The 17931-nt window shown below is 34.9% G+C and overlaps 4 protein-coding genes across 4 annotated transcripts; all 4 read left to right on the top strand.

Moving 5' to 3' along the window:
- Positions 1-1964: 1964 nt before the first annotated feature.
- Positions 1965-2527, top strand: LOC132795235 (uncharacterized). The gene has a single exon (XM_060805848.1). It carries the CDS (start codon positions 2073-2075, stop codon positions 2403-2405), a length of 333 nt encoding a protein of 110 aa, XP_060661831.1. The 5' UTR covers positions 1965-2072; the 3' UTR covers positions 2406-2527.
- Positions 2528-4037: 1510 nt separating this feature from the next.
- LOC132793942 (uncharacterized) lies at positions 4038-4813 on the top strand. The gene is made up of 2 exons (XM_060804117.1): positions 4038-4181; positions 4284-4813. The coding sequence occupies exons 1-2, from the start codon at positions 4121-4123 to the stop codon at positions 4544-4546; spliced, it is 324 nt and encodes a 107-aa protein (XP_060660100.1). The 5' UTR covers positions 4038-4120; the 3' UTR covers positions 4547-4813.
- A 1087-nt stretch (positions 4814-5900) lies between these two features.
- LOC132795699 (forkhead box protein G1) lies at positions 5901-6537 on the top strand. The gene has a single exon (XM_060806565.1). The coding sequence runs from the start codon at positions 5980-5982 to the stop codon at positions 6313-6315; it is 336 nt and encodes a 111-aa protein (XP_060662548.1). The 5' UTR covers positions 5901-5979; the 3' UTR covers positions 6316-6537.
- Positions 6538-8313: 1776 nt separating this feature from the next.
- Positions 8314-8801, top strand: LOC132795258 (uncharacterized). The gene has a single exon (XM_060805886.1). It carries the CDS (start codon positions 8354-8356, stop codon positions 8702-8704), a length of 351 nt encoding a protein of 116 aa, XP_060661869.1. The 5' UTR covers positions 8314-8353; the 3' UTR covers positions 8705-8801.
- Positions 8802-17931: the final 9130 nt, after the last annotated feature.

Genomic DNA, 17931 nt, shown 5'->3' with positions numbered 1-17931 from the left:
CAGCCAAAAACTATACATTATACGTTACTCCAACTCCCCCGCACACGTTGCACATGCTAGACGCCGCCTTCAACTCGTGACATGTGCAGGAAATGCGTTCTCTGGCGCTGCCAAACGCTCTGCTTTCCGCCATCGACTGCATCGACTGACTCTGTGTAACATAGCTTCTTCAGTTTGGCTGCTGCTTCTGCTGCAGTTACTCGGTTTTCGAGGCTGGGTTTACGGTTACGGTTTTTTGGTTATGCCGTGTGCTCTGTGTGGCGCCTCATGCGCAGCTCCATAAATATTTAAATTGTGTGCCGCCTCGCGACTTCTGATTCCTTCTTACTCCATCCCCCTTCCCCCTTCCTTCTTTCCCGCTTGCCGCCTTTTGCTGCCTTTGCGTGTTGCTTGCCGGCTTATTTTTTGACAGTTATCGATTCGCTGTGTGCTCCACACGACTCTGAGACTCTAGCGTTTTATCTTGCCGAGGCTTGCAATTCATTTCCTAAAATATGCATGCGAAAAAAGCCCAAGTGAAGAGGGAAGCAGTAGCTGGCATCAGTTGGATAGGGAAGCCAAGCGGCATCATTACATTGGCTACGCGCTGTCAAGCTGCCTGACTGCCAGCCTTACTGCTTGTCTCTCCCCCTTTCTGCTACTCTGCGTCTCAGCTTGCCACATCCAACACATTTGCAATATGTACGAGTTATGCGGCACAAGCCTCCGATTCTCGCACTCATTTCCTTCTTTCAACCAGTTAAAAAGTTTTCCAAGTCGTTCGCTGCTTTGTGCATGTTTAACTTTTGCCTGTCAGGACGTTGTGAAAGTATTCCTCTTTATTGCTCCCGTCCCCCTTACCTCCTTCACCACGAATCTGCTGTTATTCCTTGGTGTTGTTGTGTTATCCCCCTTGGTCCCCTTCGGCTTTGATCAAAGTGACACTCAAGTGCCTGCCAGCAAATTCACAAATGCAACGTTTGCCTCGCTCCACCTCTGCCCCTTCTGCCACTTCGTCTTCGTGTTCACTTGCAAAAGCCGCACACTTGACAGCCTACAAACTGAAACAACAACTCAATTAGCACGCCCAAAAATATAACTCAGCACGCAATAAAAAAATATCCCAGTTGGAAAAAAAAAACCTAATTGAAGCACTTCTCAGATTTAACTCTAATGTCTCCAGCCAATTGACCTACAATTTTCATAAGCTCCAACTCTTTGCATTCAACTCCTCGTCACTTTGAAAATCCCAATTCACACTCTGTACTCTAATTGATGTGCAAATATTTGACACTCGTCAGGAGTTAAGTTATATAAATTCAGAGGCAATGTTAAGGTGTTGCTTAACTGAGAAATTGTTGCATCAAATTTAAACAATTTAACGCTTTTGATTTAATTCTTAATTTTCGTAAATAAATTCAGTTTTATTTAATGTTTCGAGTTAAGAAATTGTGGAATAAAAATTAATTGATCTAATATTTCGATCTTACTTTTAATTTACTAAGAACTTTTATTCAGAAATTGCCTTAAATTTAATTGATTTTACACTTTTGATTACATTTTGAACAGCTTTAACTTTTATTTAATTATTTGAGTTGGCAAAGTGCGAATGTACTTTTTTAAACCTTTTCGTAATCGATGGTTGATTGTAATCACCTATTAGTCAGCTAGACCCGAACTAATGACTCATTCAAGTGCAGGGAAGCCCATTTATGACGAAATGAAAATAAATTCGAATCTGAAAAAGCTAAGTTAGCAAAGTTGATCAAACAAATTATAGCAAGTTATGTGAATTTTGCAACCTGATATCGAACTGATTAGATTGCCAAAATTGAGACTGATAAAACTCGTGTACTTCTAATCGAGCAGCAATAAATTTCATGCACACCCCACACTGCGTATGAGTAATGCGTAAAAGGCTTTTGCCAAAGCTTTTGTGTCATTTTTGATTTCGAATTCGATTACCGTTTCGGTACGCTTCAGTTTCGTGCGAGCAACTAACGCGTTTGGACGTGCCACCCAGTAAGAGAGAGAGAAAAAGCTATCCAGATACAATTTTCCAGTCAAATAACTAGCAGAAAGAAGTTGAGAAAATGCCACCGCCACCCAAAGATCGTTGTGGAGGGCCGCCACCACCTCCGCCAGGTGGGCGTCGTGGACCCATCATTAATGTCCAGATTGCACCACGCTGGCCCAGACGTCATCATGCACCCGTTGTCGTTGTTCAGACGCCGCCTCGCCCCGCCCCGGTTGTCGTAGTGCAACAGCCACCGCCACCGCCTCGCCCCGCACAAGTTGTTGTTGTCCAACAGCAGCCACCGCCACCGCCTCGGCCAGCACAAGTTGTTGTAGTGCAACAGCCACCACCGCCTCCGTACTATCCACCATCATCAAATGACCACTATCACAATCCACCAGGCTATTAAGCAGAGCTGCAGCTAACTCCAAGAGCTTGGCAGCTTTTGATGAATTTACGCATTTCCCTTAGACATAGAAGCACACCAAAAAAAAATATCGCATGAAATAAATATACTTTATAGTTACTGTACACTTGTTCGTTTCGTTTCGATTAGATTTGTTTTGCTTATCGCACTGATAAGGCGTTAATCAGTGGAATCATCTACGTATTTAAAGTGGGTAGACGATAAGTCAATTGCCAGCTGTGGCATAGTTTACGCTCTGATTGCAATCAATAATTATTGAGGCATTCAGGCTAACCCTTTTGCATGCAACAACAATAATCACAAACATAGAAGCACAGCTGCTTTGTTTTATGGCATTCAAAGCAGAAGAAGCTAAGCATAAGCGAGGGTGACTTAATAAGTATGTGAAGAATGAGTTAAGTGCTTAAGAATTTTAATTCATACTACGGGTTTTAGTAGCTTTGGCTGACAGTCTAGTATATTTTGCACTCATTGGCATATTTTGAATGCACATAGTACAATACCAATATATCGAAAATGTATATTTTAGTATTTTTCGGTATATTTTAAGAATAATACTAGCTGGTATATTTTGAACTAGCAGGTGTATTTTGTAGTCGTTGGTATATTTCGAATGTACATAGTACAAGACCAATAGATCGAAATTGTACATTTTAGTATTTTTTGGGTATATTTTAAGAATACTACTATCTGGTATATTTTGTACTATCTGGTATATTTTGTAGAAATTTGTATATTTTGAATGTACGTATTACAATACCAATATATCGAAATTGTACATTTTAGTATTTTTCGGTATATTTACTTTATGGTATTTTAAAATACCAAATACATATTTTGGTATATTTTAGTATTTTGTAGTATATTAATTTGGTATAATTTAAATATGATACCGCACTGTTTTGCTTTTATTAAAAATGTGTGGCGGGTCAAGCACACTCGACTTTAGCTTTCTTACTTGTTTGAGGTGATTTTCACAGTAATACACATGATTTTGATACCCAATAAATAAATACAAAGTGAGTACTCTAAATATATACAAAAATATATTTTTGTAATTAATTCCCTATATCAGAATTTTCAATTTATTTAAATATTAAAATTATTAAATTTTAAATTATTTGTTCAGATGTATTCAAAGAACGAGTTTTGCTTATTGCTTAAGACTTTAATATTCAATTCTATTATATTAATATTTAGAAAAATAAAGTTCTTACAAATCCTTCAAAGTAATTTAATCACCTTTTAAAAAACTTTTGAAGTACTAATTTAATACCTTCAAGATCATTTAATTTATTATGCACAAATCCCAAAAGTTATTTTTAAACTCTACTAAAATAATAATCAAGTGATAATCAAATGTGGGCCACTGCTTATCGAGCCACCCTCGCAGTGTTCGCTTATCGATATCAGTTGATAATTGACAGTTCAGATGACTAACCACCTGTGTTGGTTGTCGCTTATCTCACAAACACTGGAATGGTGAATGGAATGGCCAATGGAATGGAAATTCCATTAAGCCCCACCAACTGATTGATGGCATTGCCAATGTCGTCGATAGCGATGTCGATGGAAGTCAGTTGCTGTTGCTGTTGTCGTAGCCATGTTTTTGTTAGGCCGAATAATGTTTTGGCACCTCGACATTGCGCAGTATTCGAAGTGGTGTGCTTGAGAAAGCACATTGGTAAGCGGGAGCCATGCGTGTATACTATGAAGATTCATATCGCTATGGTCATCATCATCACCATCATCGTCCAAGTAAGCAACTGAGGTACCACGGAGCGTATGATTGATGCACCACATCATCACGCACATTAATGAGGATACAATAACTCTAATAATCCCATACCTGTCCTCCAGATATCGAAATTGATGTTTTCTCCGGCTACGGTGGGGCATATTATCCGCCGCCGGTTGCTCGGCCCGAAGTCGTCGTCGTGAATCCGGCAGTCAACTATATGCCACTACCGGGTGGACAAATGATGATGCCACAGCCACAGCCACAGCCATATGGTGCCATGGGCACCATGGGCAACATGGCAGCTATGGGCTCAGCGAGCTACTATCAACAGCAACAGGGCTATCAGTATCAATACAACAATCCCCCCTATCCGCAATGGTAAAACGCAGACAACGAACTAAAGCAAATGACGAAATCAGGCGAACGAGTGTCTATCACTTAATGAAATCAATAGGAAATGTTTCTCGACTAAAACGACAAGCAAACAAAATAATCTACAAGTTGCAAGCCAACAATACCTCAAGAAATACGTATAAAAAATTTTAATATATGTATTGATAGTTAAAAATGTTTACTATGTATAAATATAACAGATAACTTACACACACAAACTATAAAATTATTGTGTCTGACTTTTTGTTTTGTTAAGGAAATTTAAATTGCTTTACTTCTAAAACATACATAAATTTTTAACACCCAAAAGCAAAATTTTTTTTAATATATAATATGTAAATAGGTAAATGCATTTCAATCTGTTTAGCCCACTCATTTTTTATGGTTTTCCAATAAAGATAAGATTGAAATCTTTGCTGCTTTCTCTACGCAATTATATTTTCTATTTGATAATGTGCATGTTTATTGAATTAAAAGAAATTATTTAAATTGAGTATCGATTTTATTTTCATATTTATTTTCAAGTATTTCTAGAGGCCCCAGACATTATTAAAACTAATTGAGCAAGATGATTATCTTCATAATTTGTAGACGGCTAAACATATTTCTTAGATTAAGTTTCGTTTAATAAAAGCACGAACGCTGCTACAAAAATAAATTGAAAGAAATTTATAATTAAGTGCAAACATAAAAATAATTTGAATATGATTGCCATTCAAATTTAAATTCAAGATATATAAAAATCTTTCTTAGTTCTCTATATTCACAATTAAATATTTCCCTCGAAGGCGAATCATTTTATTGAAATAAATTTTCAATTTGCGCTCTACGTCGTTATTTCATATACTATAAATAATTATTCATGTGTACAAGCTATTTTTCATGTCCAAATTCCATTCGCTTCCAATCGAAATTGTTTATTTATTTTTAAAAGACAACGCAAGTTGCAGCTAACAAAATAAAGCCGATAACAATGAAATATTCGACTGGAAGGGAGCGTGGGGATTTTCGTTACTTTCTGTTGCTTCTTGCAAGAAATAAGACAAAAGCAAATAGTGTTTTTTTTTTTTCCTTGAAAAAGAGAGAATATTTTTTTTTTTTATGATTCACTTTGTGAAATTTATGAAATTCAAGTGCAAATTAAACATTTTTGACAACTCATTTCGTTGAATTCCCCCTTGGGTCGGGTCGCCTCCTGATTGGAAATTGTTTATCAATAATTTATCGGAAGACAGTAAGACCACCTGACAAGATAATGGACTAAGCCATTGAACAAAAAAAAAATCACCGACCAGCAAACTGTCCTCGCTTAAATATGTTAAGCAATTGCGAAAATAATTCAGTCAACGCCCGGCAGAAGTAATCGAAGCAAGTTCGAAGAGCGCTACATCGAGACCTCAAAAAAACCAAAAAGGAAGCAACATGTCATACTACGACGACGAACGCCGCCATCATCATCATCATCATCACCACGGAGGACGTCCCATTGTCGAGGTGGACATTGTGCCACCAAGGATTCCGCGTCCCGTCGTTGAAATCGATATTGGCTCCCGCTATCCCCCACCCCCATCCTATCGGCCGGAAGTGGTCGAGGTGGTGACACCAGCGGCTGTCTACCAACCGCCACCGCCGCCACGCCCCATTGTCGAGGTGGAAGTGATGCGACCCAATCGACCACTCATCGAGTTCAACATTGGCGGACGTCGTCCGCCACCACGTGAGGAGGTCGTCATCGTCCAGCAGCAGCCCAGATGGTAACCAGTGACCAGTTCGATATATAATTGAAAATTCATTTCAAATGCTTCAGCCATAAGTTTAAATGTCCAACAACAAAAGTATTTATTTATAATTGAAATTACATTATCATGTGACCAGTAGAAACAAAAAAAACACACACACAAAAAAGAAGAAAAAAAAAACATTAAATATTTATTTGTTATGCCATTGGCATAAATATGAAATTAAAACCTCTTTTAAAAAGCTGTCAACTATTTTTGAATGGGTCTCTCTCTCTCTTTCGGATTGGGCGCTGTCCATTTGATGGGCATTCGTAATCCTGTTTGTTCAGTCGATTTCATTAAAGAGCCATTGACTATTCAATTGGTCATTTAAATCCATTTTACTCAATGTAATCAATGCACTCCACGATGCGCGAGTATTAGGCCATATTGCTACAAAATTACACATTACGTATACGTAATGTTGGAACTAAAGTACCACTAACATGTATGTATATGGATGGTTGCGTTTATTATATTTAGCTTAGTCATTTGCACTACTCATAATACTTATAATGGAATAATATTAATTTGTAAACAAAACTGATTGATAGCGAATGCTTATTGATATAGATAATTGCAATTTGGAAGGAAAAAATATTCAAAATGATTTTAATTATTTGATACTTATTTGTCTATTTTGCTGGTATATATTATTCTCTATGGTATATTTTGAATATAGTAGTATATTGATAAAACGTTCGGTATGTTTTAGTCATTTTTTGGTATATTAATTCAGTATACAACTAAATCTCTTCAAAAATTAGTATCTAACAGAAATAAATCTTCGAGGTTATTCAAGAAATAATTGTCTATTGCAAACAATGCTGCTGGTATATTTTGAAAATAGTAGTATATTGATATACATAATACGTACCTTCGGTATGTTTTAATAATTTTTTGGTATATTAATTTAATTAATTTCTTCAAAAATTAGCATCAAACAGAAATAAATCTTCAAAGTTATTCAAGAAATATTTTTATATTGAAAAATAGGCTGCTGGTATATTTTTAATGTTGTTGTATATTAATATACCTAATATAGAGTTCAATATTTTTTCTATATGTTATTTTAGTATACAATTTTTTAAATCTCTAATGTTACCAACTAACAAAATCTGTTTTGCGGTGTGATAATAATCTTAGAAGTTATTCAAGAAAGAATTTTATATTGAAAAACAGGCTGCTGGTATATTTGAAATGTAGTAGTAAATCAATAATTCAAATAAATTGTATATTTGGAATGTAGTAGTAAATCAATATTCCAAATATAGCTGTGTCTTTCTTACTTTCGCATATAATCAAAACATGCCAATATGTTAATTGCTACTTAATATATTTATGATAATAAGCTTTCAGCAGATGTTGTGTAGATATAAAAAATATAAAAAACAACTATAAATCTAGTCAAATAACTTGAAGGACGTCTGTCTCTCAAATGGCAACAGAATTTCATTGCCAAATAAATTTACTTTTACGCAGCAATAAAAATAATAATAAATAAAGACATTTAAAGTGCAGTTGTCCTTAGAAATTATATCAATAAAAGTTATTAGCATGATAAAGCGCTCAATTGGAGGACGAATAAGAAGCCAATAATTGAAGTGACAGTAAACCTACCTGAGAGTCACTTTGGTTGTGGCAGCCACGCAATTTAAGACGACGATTAAGAAGCCCTGACTCAACTTAGCTCCATCAACTTTGGGATTGCCCGACCTCAAGATACTCGTGAGTCATGCACTGCCAAACAGAGCTTAACACTTGCGACCCCTATGAAGCAGTGAATAGCAATCGACGCCTTGACAATGGCTGCAAATGAATCACGACAAGGCAAATGTGTGTATCTATCATTAAGTTACTTCATTGTCTGATAAGATACCGAATGTCGAGGATTATGATAGCTGATAAGAGCGAGTGGCGCAAACATTCCGCTTTATAAATGCAATGCATCGATTACTCTGGCATTCAGTAACGAAACGAACCACGACAAACACGGAATACAATCCTCAACAATCGAAATGGCCGAAGTGCAACAAGTGAGCATCCAATGCGAGTGCCATCATCGTTTTGGAATCATCCGTATGCTGACAGCACCCTGGGCCTTGGGTCGCCCTTGCCGTCGCTGCAGACGCATGATGGAACGCAATGTGATTGTGGTGCCCACCTCAGGAGCTGCCGTTGCCGTTGCCCCTGCCCCTGCATGGCGCTCGCCATGTGTGGTAACAACAACCACCCAAACTCTGCCGCCTCAACCTCAACCTCAAGTAATTGCCGTCCCAGTGCAAACAGCAGCCAACGTTCAGATGCCACCACAACAGGCATATCCTGCCACAGATCCGCCCAGATATGAACTCGTTGCAGTCAAGTAATTACTCGGATTTGGATTTCGATGTGTATAGTGTTTGAGAAGCATGTATCAAAAATATTTTCATATTAAGAAATAAACAAAAAATGTTTTCTTGTAAATGAATTTTGCCATGCTATAAGTAGTGTAAGAAATTAAATTAAGTGTTGTTTTAAAAAGATTGGAAAGTGCTTTAAATGATGGTCACTATTTTAGTATATTTAAAAAAAAAAAAAACAAAATGGATATGTTTTGCCGCTCTCAATATAATTTTCAATTGAAAAGCATAGACTAGCAAAGTACGTTAGGAATTGCAAGAATATAAAGACATTTTGTATCAATAGCTACTATTCAAATATCTTAAACTACTTAAAGATTCTCTCTTGACCTGATCTTTATGTTAATTTAGAATAAAAGATATTTTAAAGTTGTATAGTCAGTTACAAGATTACAAAGTAATCAATTCTTAACCCAGTTGTTTTTCATAATTAAGAAATATTCTCATTGTAAAGGCTTCAATCTTAAAGTAGATCAATAAGAAGTAAGAAAGCTACAGTCGATTGTGCTCGACTGCGAGATACAATAAAAGCAAAAAAAGTGCAGTATTATTTTAAAAATATACTAAAATATACAAAAACTATATTTGGTATATCTATAGAAGTCAAAATATACCACAGGCAAAGCAACTAAGATCCGATTGTAGAAGACGTCATTTGCTAAATAAAAGTATTTCTTAAACAATTTCTAGAATAAATATTGCAGTTATTGTTCTCAGAGCCAAAATAAATCTATTTTACTACCCCATGAGTAGCGAGTATAATACGTATTTAAGCTTAAAGCAAACTTATGGATTCCAAGAACCTTTTTAAATTAACAACAATTCAATATGATAAACTATTAGTCAAAAATTGGAATGCAGATTATGAGAAATTGCATTACAAATTATATTTTCTCTATCATCTTTTCAATTACTATAATAGAATTGAAATGCCATAACATAAGCTCATTGATAATTGAATGTCAATAAAAACAAATGAATTTAAAACAATCATATTTTGAAAGCTTTTGAAAATGTGCAGCGATAATCAATTTCATTGTGTCAACCCAAAAAACTGTTAAGCCGCATTTCTTTTGTGAATTATGGGCTGGCTTTTAGTTTATAATCAACAGAAATAAAACTGTTTAATCATTGATAAATGGCAAGCCGGACTGTAAAAGACAAAGAGGGAGAGAGAGAGAGCGAAAGGGATGGAGAGATGCAATGCTTTAAATGTCTCAGTAAAGCGCAGACAACAAGAATAATAGCAACAACAAAAACAACAACAATGGGAATAAGAAGAATAAAGGGGGAAAAAACACGAACAAGGAGAAGCGTGAATCCTGTGGGCTGCTTGTTAAATGAAAATTAATTGGCTACACTAATAGTGTTGCCAACTACTTTGCGCAATTAAAACAAATTGTATGTAACAGATACAAGAAAAAAACAGAAAACTCTCAGTCCCAGTTTCAGTTTCAGTTCCAAGACAAGCCAACCAGAACGGGTACGGACTGTTTGCATCAGTATGTGTGTGTGTGTGTGTGTGTTCCCCTCTTGCAGTTAGTTGCCCAGCCTAGACTCAGCCTGGTCCTGGCTCTCGACTTGGGCCTGAGCTTCATGAAACTTTTCCGCACATAATAATTCATGTTAAAGTTTCCCCCTTTTCCACCATGCGAGACGCGACCGTGTTTAGGTATGTACGAGTATGTTTCATTCACTCATTCAGTTGGTCATTCATTCATTCATTCATTCATTATTAAACAAAGCAAGAGCACAAAACACGCAGACACAAACTTATCCGGCTAACGTGCCAACCAACCAAGGGCTAAAAAGATGGTTTAACTCCGAAGTTGAATGCGAAAAGCTGGAGCTGGAGTTAGAGCTGACGGCTAGGCTAGGCTTTGCTTAAACTGTTGCGAGGGCAGCTTCAAGAGTTCGAATAATATTGGTTTGCTTTCTTTCTTTGCTTGTGGTATTCATTTGAAATGTTTATTATGCACATATTGAGAGCCCACTTTGCTTAGCTCTATATTCTAATTACTTTACTTAACATAAACATTTAAATTCAATTTTAAAAAAAAGTTAAAACTTCGTACAATCTTTCTTTAAGTTAAGGCAAATAAATCTTCTACACTAAGAAAAAGACCAGTTTCTAAAATCAAGAACATTTATCTATAAAATTGTGTTCTCAAAATAAGACCACTTTAAGAACAAATTCCTCAAACCAAGAACATTAAATAAAAAAATATGAGATTACAAAATACTGTAATCTATTAAAATAGTTCAGTTAGTTATTCAGCATTTAAGATTACTTTATGTTTTTGTCACTAGAATTATCCTAAGTATTAGAATAATATTTGAATATTGCAGCCTTTACAAATTTTATTAAATATGTAATTAATTTAAAATGCTGTTTTAGATTCACATACTCTTCTTTTAAATATGATCCACAATTGATGCAAATTCAATAACAATAGTGGCAACAATTTATCCATAATCAACGTATACCATTAAAAACTAAATTCTTCTTACAGAAATAGTTATAAGTATTAAAATAATATTTCAGCATTTATGTTAAAAGTTGTATTAAAATGAAATCAATTTAAAATACTGCTTCGTCTTTCTCATACTTTAAAATTTAAAAGAAGAAAGCAAAGTCTAAAATTAATACTTCCCCAACTCACAATAATATTGCATTTATAGCTACCAAATATAATTCAAACGCTTTCTACAACTCACTATAATATTGCATTTCTAGCAATCAATAATAATAAGAAATCAATAAAGATTTCCTTCATTTTGCATACCAATTAATCCTGAAATATCATTCAATAGAATTCCTTTTTACTTTGCAAAGTGTGCTCCTCTTAACTATTCAAGCTGCCCATAATGCTTTATGGTTTGAGCCTTTTGCTTTTCGCATTTTCCCGGCTCGTTTCACGCCAAAGTCTCTCACCTCATCAGACGACCTGCTTTTACCTGTTGTTGTTTTAAAAACAATGAGCATATTATGTGCATTGCACAAGAAAACACCATAAACGGAATATGTTGTAGACGCTTTTGGGGTAGGTCGCCGAAAACGAGGTGTTTCCGGCGTCAAGAGTGTTGCATGCCACACACACACACACAGACACATACGCCTGCACCTTGCCCCAACAAGTGTGCTCATTCCCTGAGGTTGCTCCATTTTCTGGATGATTAGAGAACCCGTTGCTTGCCATTTAGCTTGAAGATTTCTTTTGTTTTTCACTCTTTTTTTTTCTTTACTTTTTACCTTTTTTTCTTTACCTCTGCTTTCAGCAGCTATTGTCTTAAGTCTATGTAAGAATTCTATGGGGTTTTTATGATATTATTTTGGCTCCGACTTGTTTTTCTTTTTTTTTTTGTTTGTTGCCTTCAAGCCGAAGCAGTTTTGAATTGTGTTTCCGGTAATTTTCACTCCATTAAAAAATTTAGTTTGAGCTAAACGAGGTGGGGCTCAACATCATTGTCAACTCATCATCAACAAGCATATCAAAAGCCCAAATTCATTCAATGCACACACACGCACACCCAGCTTTATCTTCATCATAGTCATCATCGCCATAGTCAACGTTGTGATTGGCATTGTCTGCTCTGTTGGCAGACCAAATTACATTAATAACTCGATACGAACAACATAAATCTGAGCCAGTTTGCTCCTGCCCACTAAGAGGGGGAGAGAAGGGAAAGACTGTCATGTCTCAATCAAAGCATTTCACAGGCCTCCACTCTCTCTCTCTCTCTCTCTCTCTCTCTCTCACGCCTGCACTCTAACGCTCCATCTCTTTCGCTCATACTGTCTCAAGTTGTGTTTGCATTTTGCCTTTACCAAAATTTACTACAAAATGAAAATTGGCAAACTGGCAAATTTTTAAACAAGTGAACGATTTTATTTTTTTTTAAATAATGTCGAAGAACAGATGCACTGCAATAAAACATATTTTTCAACTTGTTTAACTAAAAATTTGAACTAAAATACTTCTATAAAATGATCTTTTAGACCTTTTAAAAATATGGCTGATTTAAATTTTATATTTCCTATCATTTTTTTGTCTATAAAGCCAACCCTTCCCACTACATAAAAAAAAAAAGATTTGTGTTGTTAATTTTCTATCTAAAATTTCAAGTCTACTACTTATATAAACTAAAATTTTAAAAATTCAGTTGAAGGTATTATAAGTCAATACTCAAAATAATCATTTAAGATCTTTTTTTTATTTTATATTTCACATTATATTGATGTCAACAAATCCTTTACATTTTAAATTTCATATTATTTTGATGTTAAAAAGTACAAGTTTAGTTAAAGTTATAAGTTGATGATCCTTTTAGATTTTATATGTTATATTATTTTTATGTCTATAAAATTAAAGGATTAATTGAACATGTTTTTATATTTCACATCTATAAAATAAAAGCATAGATTGAACATATTTTCTCTCCTTTTAGATTTTATGTTTTATATTATCTTTATGTCTATAAATTAAAGGGATTAATTGAATATATTTTTATATTTCACATCTATAAAGTAAAAGGATCAATTGAACATAGTTTCTCACTCTTGTCACGAAATAAAAGAGAAGATGTTTGTTGTTTATTTTCTATCCGTTTGTTACTTATTTAATAACAAAATTCACATACCTTTTTTATAGTTTATCAAAGAATGACAAAAGCCGCCAGCAAAAAAACCGCAAATGTTGAACAATTTTTGGACCTGGTCCTGAGCCACGCCTCAAACCAAAGCTCAATGCTCTTACCGTGCCGCTTGCACCGCTTGCTTCAGCTCCTCTTGTTGTTGTTGTTGGCGCTGTTGTAATTGTCCATTGAGGCATATAGAGAGAGCAACGGCTGAGACCGAACTGGAGACCCAGAGCCAGACAGAGGCAGAGACAGAGGCGGACTACCAAAAGTTTAGCCTAGCCTCAAAATGCATGAAATGTCTATTCTAATCCGGAAATTAAATTCCATTTACAAATTTCGTATACAAAATGGGCGTTAGATTCAACATACTAGTGTGTGTGTGTGTGCCAATCAGTATATATGTGTGTGTGTGTGTGTGTGTGTGTTCGGGCATCTCTTACTTGCTCATATATGTTTAATTTATGGTAAGAGCATGGCTAAAGGCCATGCTGACTGGTCAAATGGTGAATCGAGCCAAACTTAACCCCTTATTTAATGATTGCCAACTGAAGCTTGGATTTCTGAAATATTCCTGGAAACTGTGCAAGTTCTCATGAAAAAGTATTACACATTAAATTTCGCATTTCAAAAGAATTCCCATGCAATTACTTAACACTCCCAGGAGTTCCATGTAGGACTTTTCATTCAATTCCACAGAAATGTTGAAAGCCTGTCGAAATGAATATTGCTAAAGGGGAATTATTATGATATTTATTATATTATTTATAATATATTTATTTATTATAAATAAGCAATGGAAGTCTAAGTTCTTAAAAAGTTTGTGGGAACCTGAACAGCTGAAATGGTGAGATTTGATTTTATTTACTTTATAATCAGAATCCACAAAGAATGAAAAGAAAACTATTGTCTCTAAAAAGAAAACAATTGAAAAATTTATTTTGATTTTCAAATTAATTTCAATGATCATAAAACATTTAAATTGAGAAAAATACTATATTGGGAATTCTCTCGCAAAAATATCTGAAGTAAAAAAAAAAAAAACAAATTAGTTTTATTTTATTTTTAGTAAAGATAAATCTTAATCTTAATGGCAATAATAAACACATATTAATTGCTTGAATTTCGCTCATCTGTGAACAGCTCTTAAAACAAATAATCATTTCAGATCACTATTAAAAATAACTTCAAATTTGTGTTGGTTTTTTAAATTTTAAGTTATTTTTAATAAGCAAAATTTTAGTTTAAATACTTTTAACAGATTGAAATAAATTATTGTTTTAACTATTTGTGAATCTGTTTGATGTATTTTAATCCTAAATTTTATTCAAATCACTTTTAAACTACAGCAAAAATGTATGTTTGAATTGTAAGTTTAATAAAATACAATATCAACCATCGAATGGCAACAAAGGGTTAAAATAATAGTGCAGCATTTATATGTTACTTGTGCAATTAGAAGAAAGAAAAAAACCTTATAGAAATTGAGGACCAAAATCAGAGGCAAAGGCACAAATAAGAAGCAGAATTCAAAGAGAAGTTTCGTGACAGGTAAAATAAGAATTTGATTGTAGCTTTTGCTCAACTTCAAATCAAAAATTTTTGCTGTTGTTTGCCAGCCAATTTATTATGCCATCTAATAGAGTGTGGCAGAAGTGAAAAAGGAGTTTAAGGGGCAACAATCACTTGACATACATGTATAAAAAAAGCGAGTGTCAACTAATCAAATGTTAAACAATAAAGCCCAGAAAACAAAAGGGACAAAAACGCATAAAGAGTTGAATTGAGTTGAGAGCGACGAACAATCAAAATAACAAAAAGTGCCAAGCAATTTGTGTATTAGATGATGGCAGGGCGGAGGGAGGCAGATTGCCACGCCTCCTTCCTCTTTCGAGAAAACGAAACTGCAATATATACAGCCATATGTAATGCGGGAAAGCCATTTAGTTCATTTGTTTTGCGTGTGCAATAAAATTTTTATCATTTTTTATTTGTTTGTTTTTCCGTTTCACTCGCTCTCTCTCTCTCTCTCTCTCTCTCTCTCCTGACTGAGCTGGTCGCGTTTTAAAACGCGTGCAAACAGCGCGAAAATGGGTAAGCGAAAGCGACGCTCACATGACAGCGGCAAACAAAATGTTTATGGCTTGTTATTTGAGCATAAAAGCATTTGGCCAAAATACCAAAAAAAAACCAAAAAAGAAAAAACGAAAAAGGAACAATCTGACTCCTCCAGAGCAGCGCATGCATGGAGCTCAAAGAACGTGACACTCTTTATATGAGTAGTACCCTCATCTGTTCCCTTCCCCCCTCTGTTCCCCTCTTTGCAACGAAAAATTATCATTTGAAACAAAAACCAAAAAAAAAATGCGAATAAAAATAAAACAAAAGACAATGAAATTGTCAAAATATGTGAAACGAGACACGCATCAAATGGAAAGTGAAGAGGGATGGAAAGAGGGAAAGGGAGAAGGGGGAGGCATTGCCATTGTTGAAACAAACAAATAAATTTATGTGCGCCATTTACAAATGAGAGAAAATTGAGAGAAGAACTTCAGCGCCAATAAAAATTACAAGAGCAAAGTTGCGAAAAGTGTCGACAAAAAAAAGAAAAGCTAACCCTTAAACCAGGCGCCGCGACACGTACTCTGAAGTCAGGCTATAAGGAGCAGGCTATAATGCCAATGTAAAGGTTTCAATGGCCACGACAAAGAAGAAAGAGTCAGCGAACGGTATCAGTGAAAGAGACAGAGAGAGAAGGAAACAGAGTGAGTGAGAGAGCGTGACGCAAATTGCTAACAAGTAATGGCAAATGAAAAGCAAATGAAAACCAAAAGCGAACATAATAAGAAATGTTGTTGAGCTTGAACAGGAGTGAGAGGAGAGGGGGAGGTGAGGGATTGAGGGTTAAGCAGTTGAGTCGTGAGGTTAGCGCCACTGACCGGAAATGTAAAATGCACTTAGCAGCATCGCATTGCAATGCTTTTGGCCCTCAAACTAAGCTCAGTCCAAAAATATCGCTATCAATAAATTCGCACGTAGCTGCCAAGTGCTGAAAGCATTGTGCAGCGACAACCAAGAGAGAGAGAGAGGGAGAGAGAGAGAGAGAGAGAGAGAGGAAGACAAACAGTTAGAGAGAAAGAGGAAAGAGCTAAGCAATAGCTGATGTGGATATTTTTGTGGATAATTGCAAGAGTCAAGCTGAACGCTGCTTTCTTCTCTTCTCTTCTCTCCTCTTCTCCCTTCTCCTATGTGTGGCACTTGCAATTTGAGCTTTGAAACAAACACGCGCCACAGATTGAGGCAGCAGCATCAGTTGTACTTTCCGCTGCAAGTCTGGATTAGAAGGAGGGGGAAAAAGGCTGCTGCTGTGGTAACTGCTTTTAGTGAAAATTGCTTCATTAGAGATGCGGCTAGGCAAAGGCGTTAAATTCCTAGATGCTGCGATTAATTTCCCATTGAGTTGCATGTGCCACAAATTCCGCATCGATAGATTTACCTCGCTGCTTGCTGCTTGCGTGTGGCACAATGTCGTCTCCATCACAATTAAATGCCTCAATTAATGATGTGAATGGGCAGCAGGCAGAAAAGCAGCAACTCTATCGCTTTGAGGCGAGGTTTAAGCTCCATTTGTTTAGCATTCATTTGTGGCATTTTAGGCATATTATGGAGCTTTGTGCTCTGCAGTATTATGATTACAATAATTTGTATTAATATTAGAAATTCTTACTTGGAAATTTGAATATTTTATTTCACTTTAACATTTGAAATTCATACTATGAAACTTCACTTCAACATATTAAATTCTTATTAATAAATTTGTATATTTTGTTTCACTTTAACATTCGAAATTCTTAATAAGAAATTTGTATATTTTGTTTCACTTGCAGTAAAGCAAGGAAAATCAAAGGAACTCATGCTCAACATATTCGGTAAGTTTCATTTAATATTTCAATTTATCATTAATAATAAGTGAGTGTCAACTGTCTAAGTAGGTTTAACATTTTGCCATTAAATTGTTGAATGTTCGGAGATATACATAAATAATCTAGCTTTATTTTAAAACAATTCTAATGGAAATTATAAACAAAGATATAAATTTATTAGACTTAACTCTACTGAATTATTTATAAAATTAGAGCAATGATTGTCGCGATATTAATTATATATATAATTAAAATCAATCCCGCGATTATCCCGCAATGAAACAATTTTCAATACAATTCCATTTTAAGCAAAACTTTCATTAGGCATTAAACATTAATTTCACAATGTACAGAAATAATGAGAGCTATAAATAGTTTAAAATAATATGTTTAGTCTAAATTGGAAAACATATCATAAACAATTGAAATATGTAATGTAAAAAATGAGATTTCAGAGGAAAGAAAAAAAAATTCATTAAAAATGAAGTTCAACCCGAATATAAATGTATTTAAAAGGAAAATAAAATGCCTATGCGAAATGATTCTTCAGTTTTCAGTTCAATTTTATATATATATTTTAAGCTATAGTTTAGTCACTCATTAACATTGCAGAAAATATAAATAGGGAACAAT

This window comes from Drosophila nasuta, chromosome 2L (assembly GCF_023558535.2).
Source record: "Drosophila nasuta strain 15112-1781.00 chromosome 2L, ASM2355853v1, whole genome shotgun sequence".
NCBI lineage: Eukaryota > Metazoa > Arthropoda > Insecta > Diptera > Drosophilidae > Drosophila > Drosophila nasuta.
The sequence above is the reverse complement of the archived record's forward strand: the minus strand, read 5'-3'. Positions and strand labels throughout refer to the sequence as shown.

What these genes read in the sequence shown, in the direction of transcription:
- LOC132795258 (XM_060805886.1), top strand. Translation starts at nt 8,354, where the DNA reads ATGGCCGAAGTGCAACAAGTGAGCATCCAATGCGAGTGCCATCATCGT.
- LOC132795235 (XM_060805848.1), top strand. Translation starts at nt 2,073, where the DNA reads ATGCCACCGCCACCCAAAGATCGTTGTGGAGGGCCGCCACCACCTCCG.
- LOC132793942 (XM_060804117.1), top strand. Translation starts at nt 4,121, where the DNA reads ATGCGTGTATACTATGAAGATTCATATCGCTATGGTCATCATCATCAC. An exon ending in TCATCACCATCATCGTCCAA is followed by an intron (nt 4,182 to 4,283) that starts GTAAGCAACTGA and finishes CCTGTCCTCCAG; the next exon opens with ATATCGAAATTGATGTTTTC.
- LOC132795699 (XM_060806565.1), top strand. Translation starts at nt 5,980, where the DNA reads ATGTCATACTACGACGACGAACGCCGCCATCATCATCATCATCATCAC.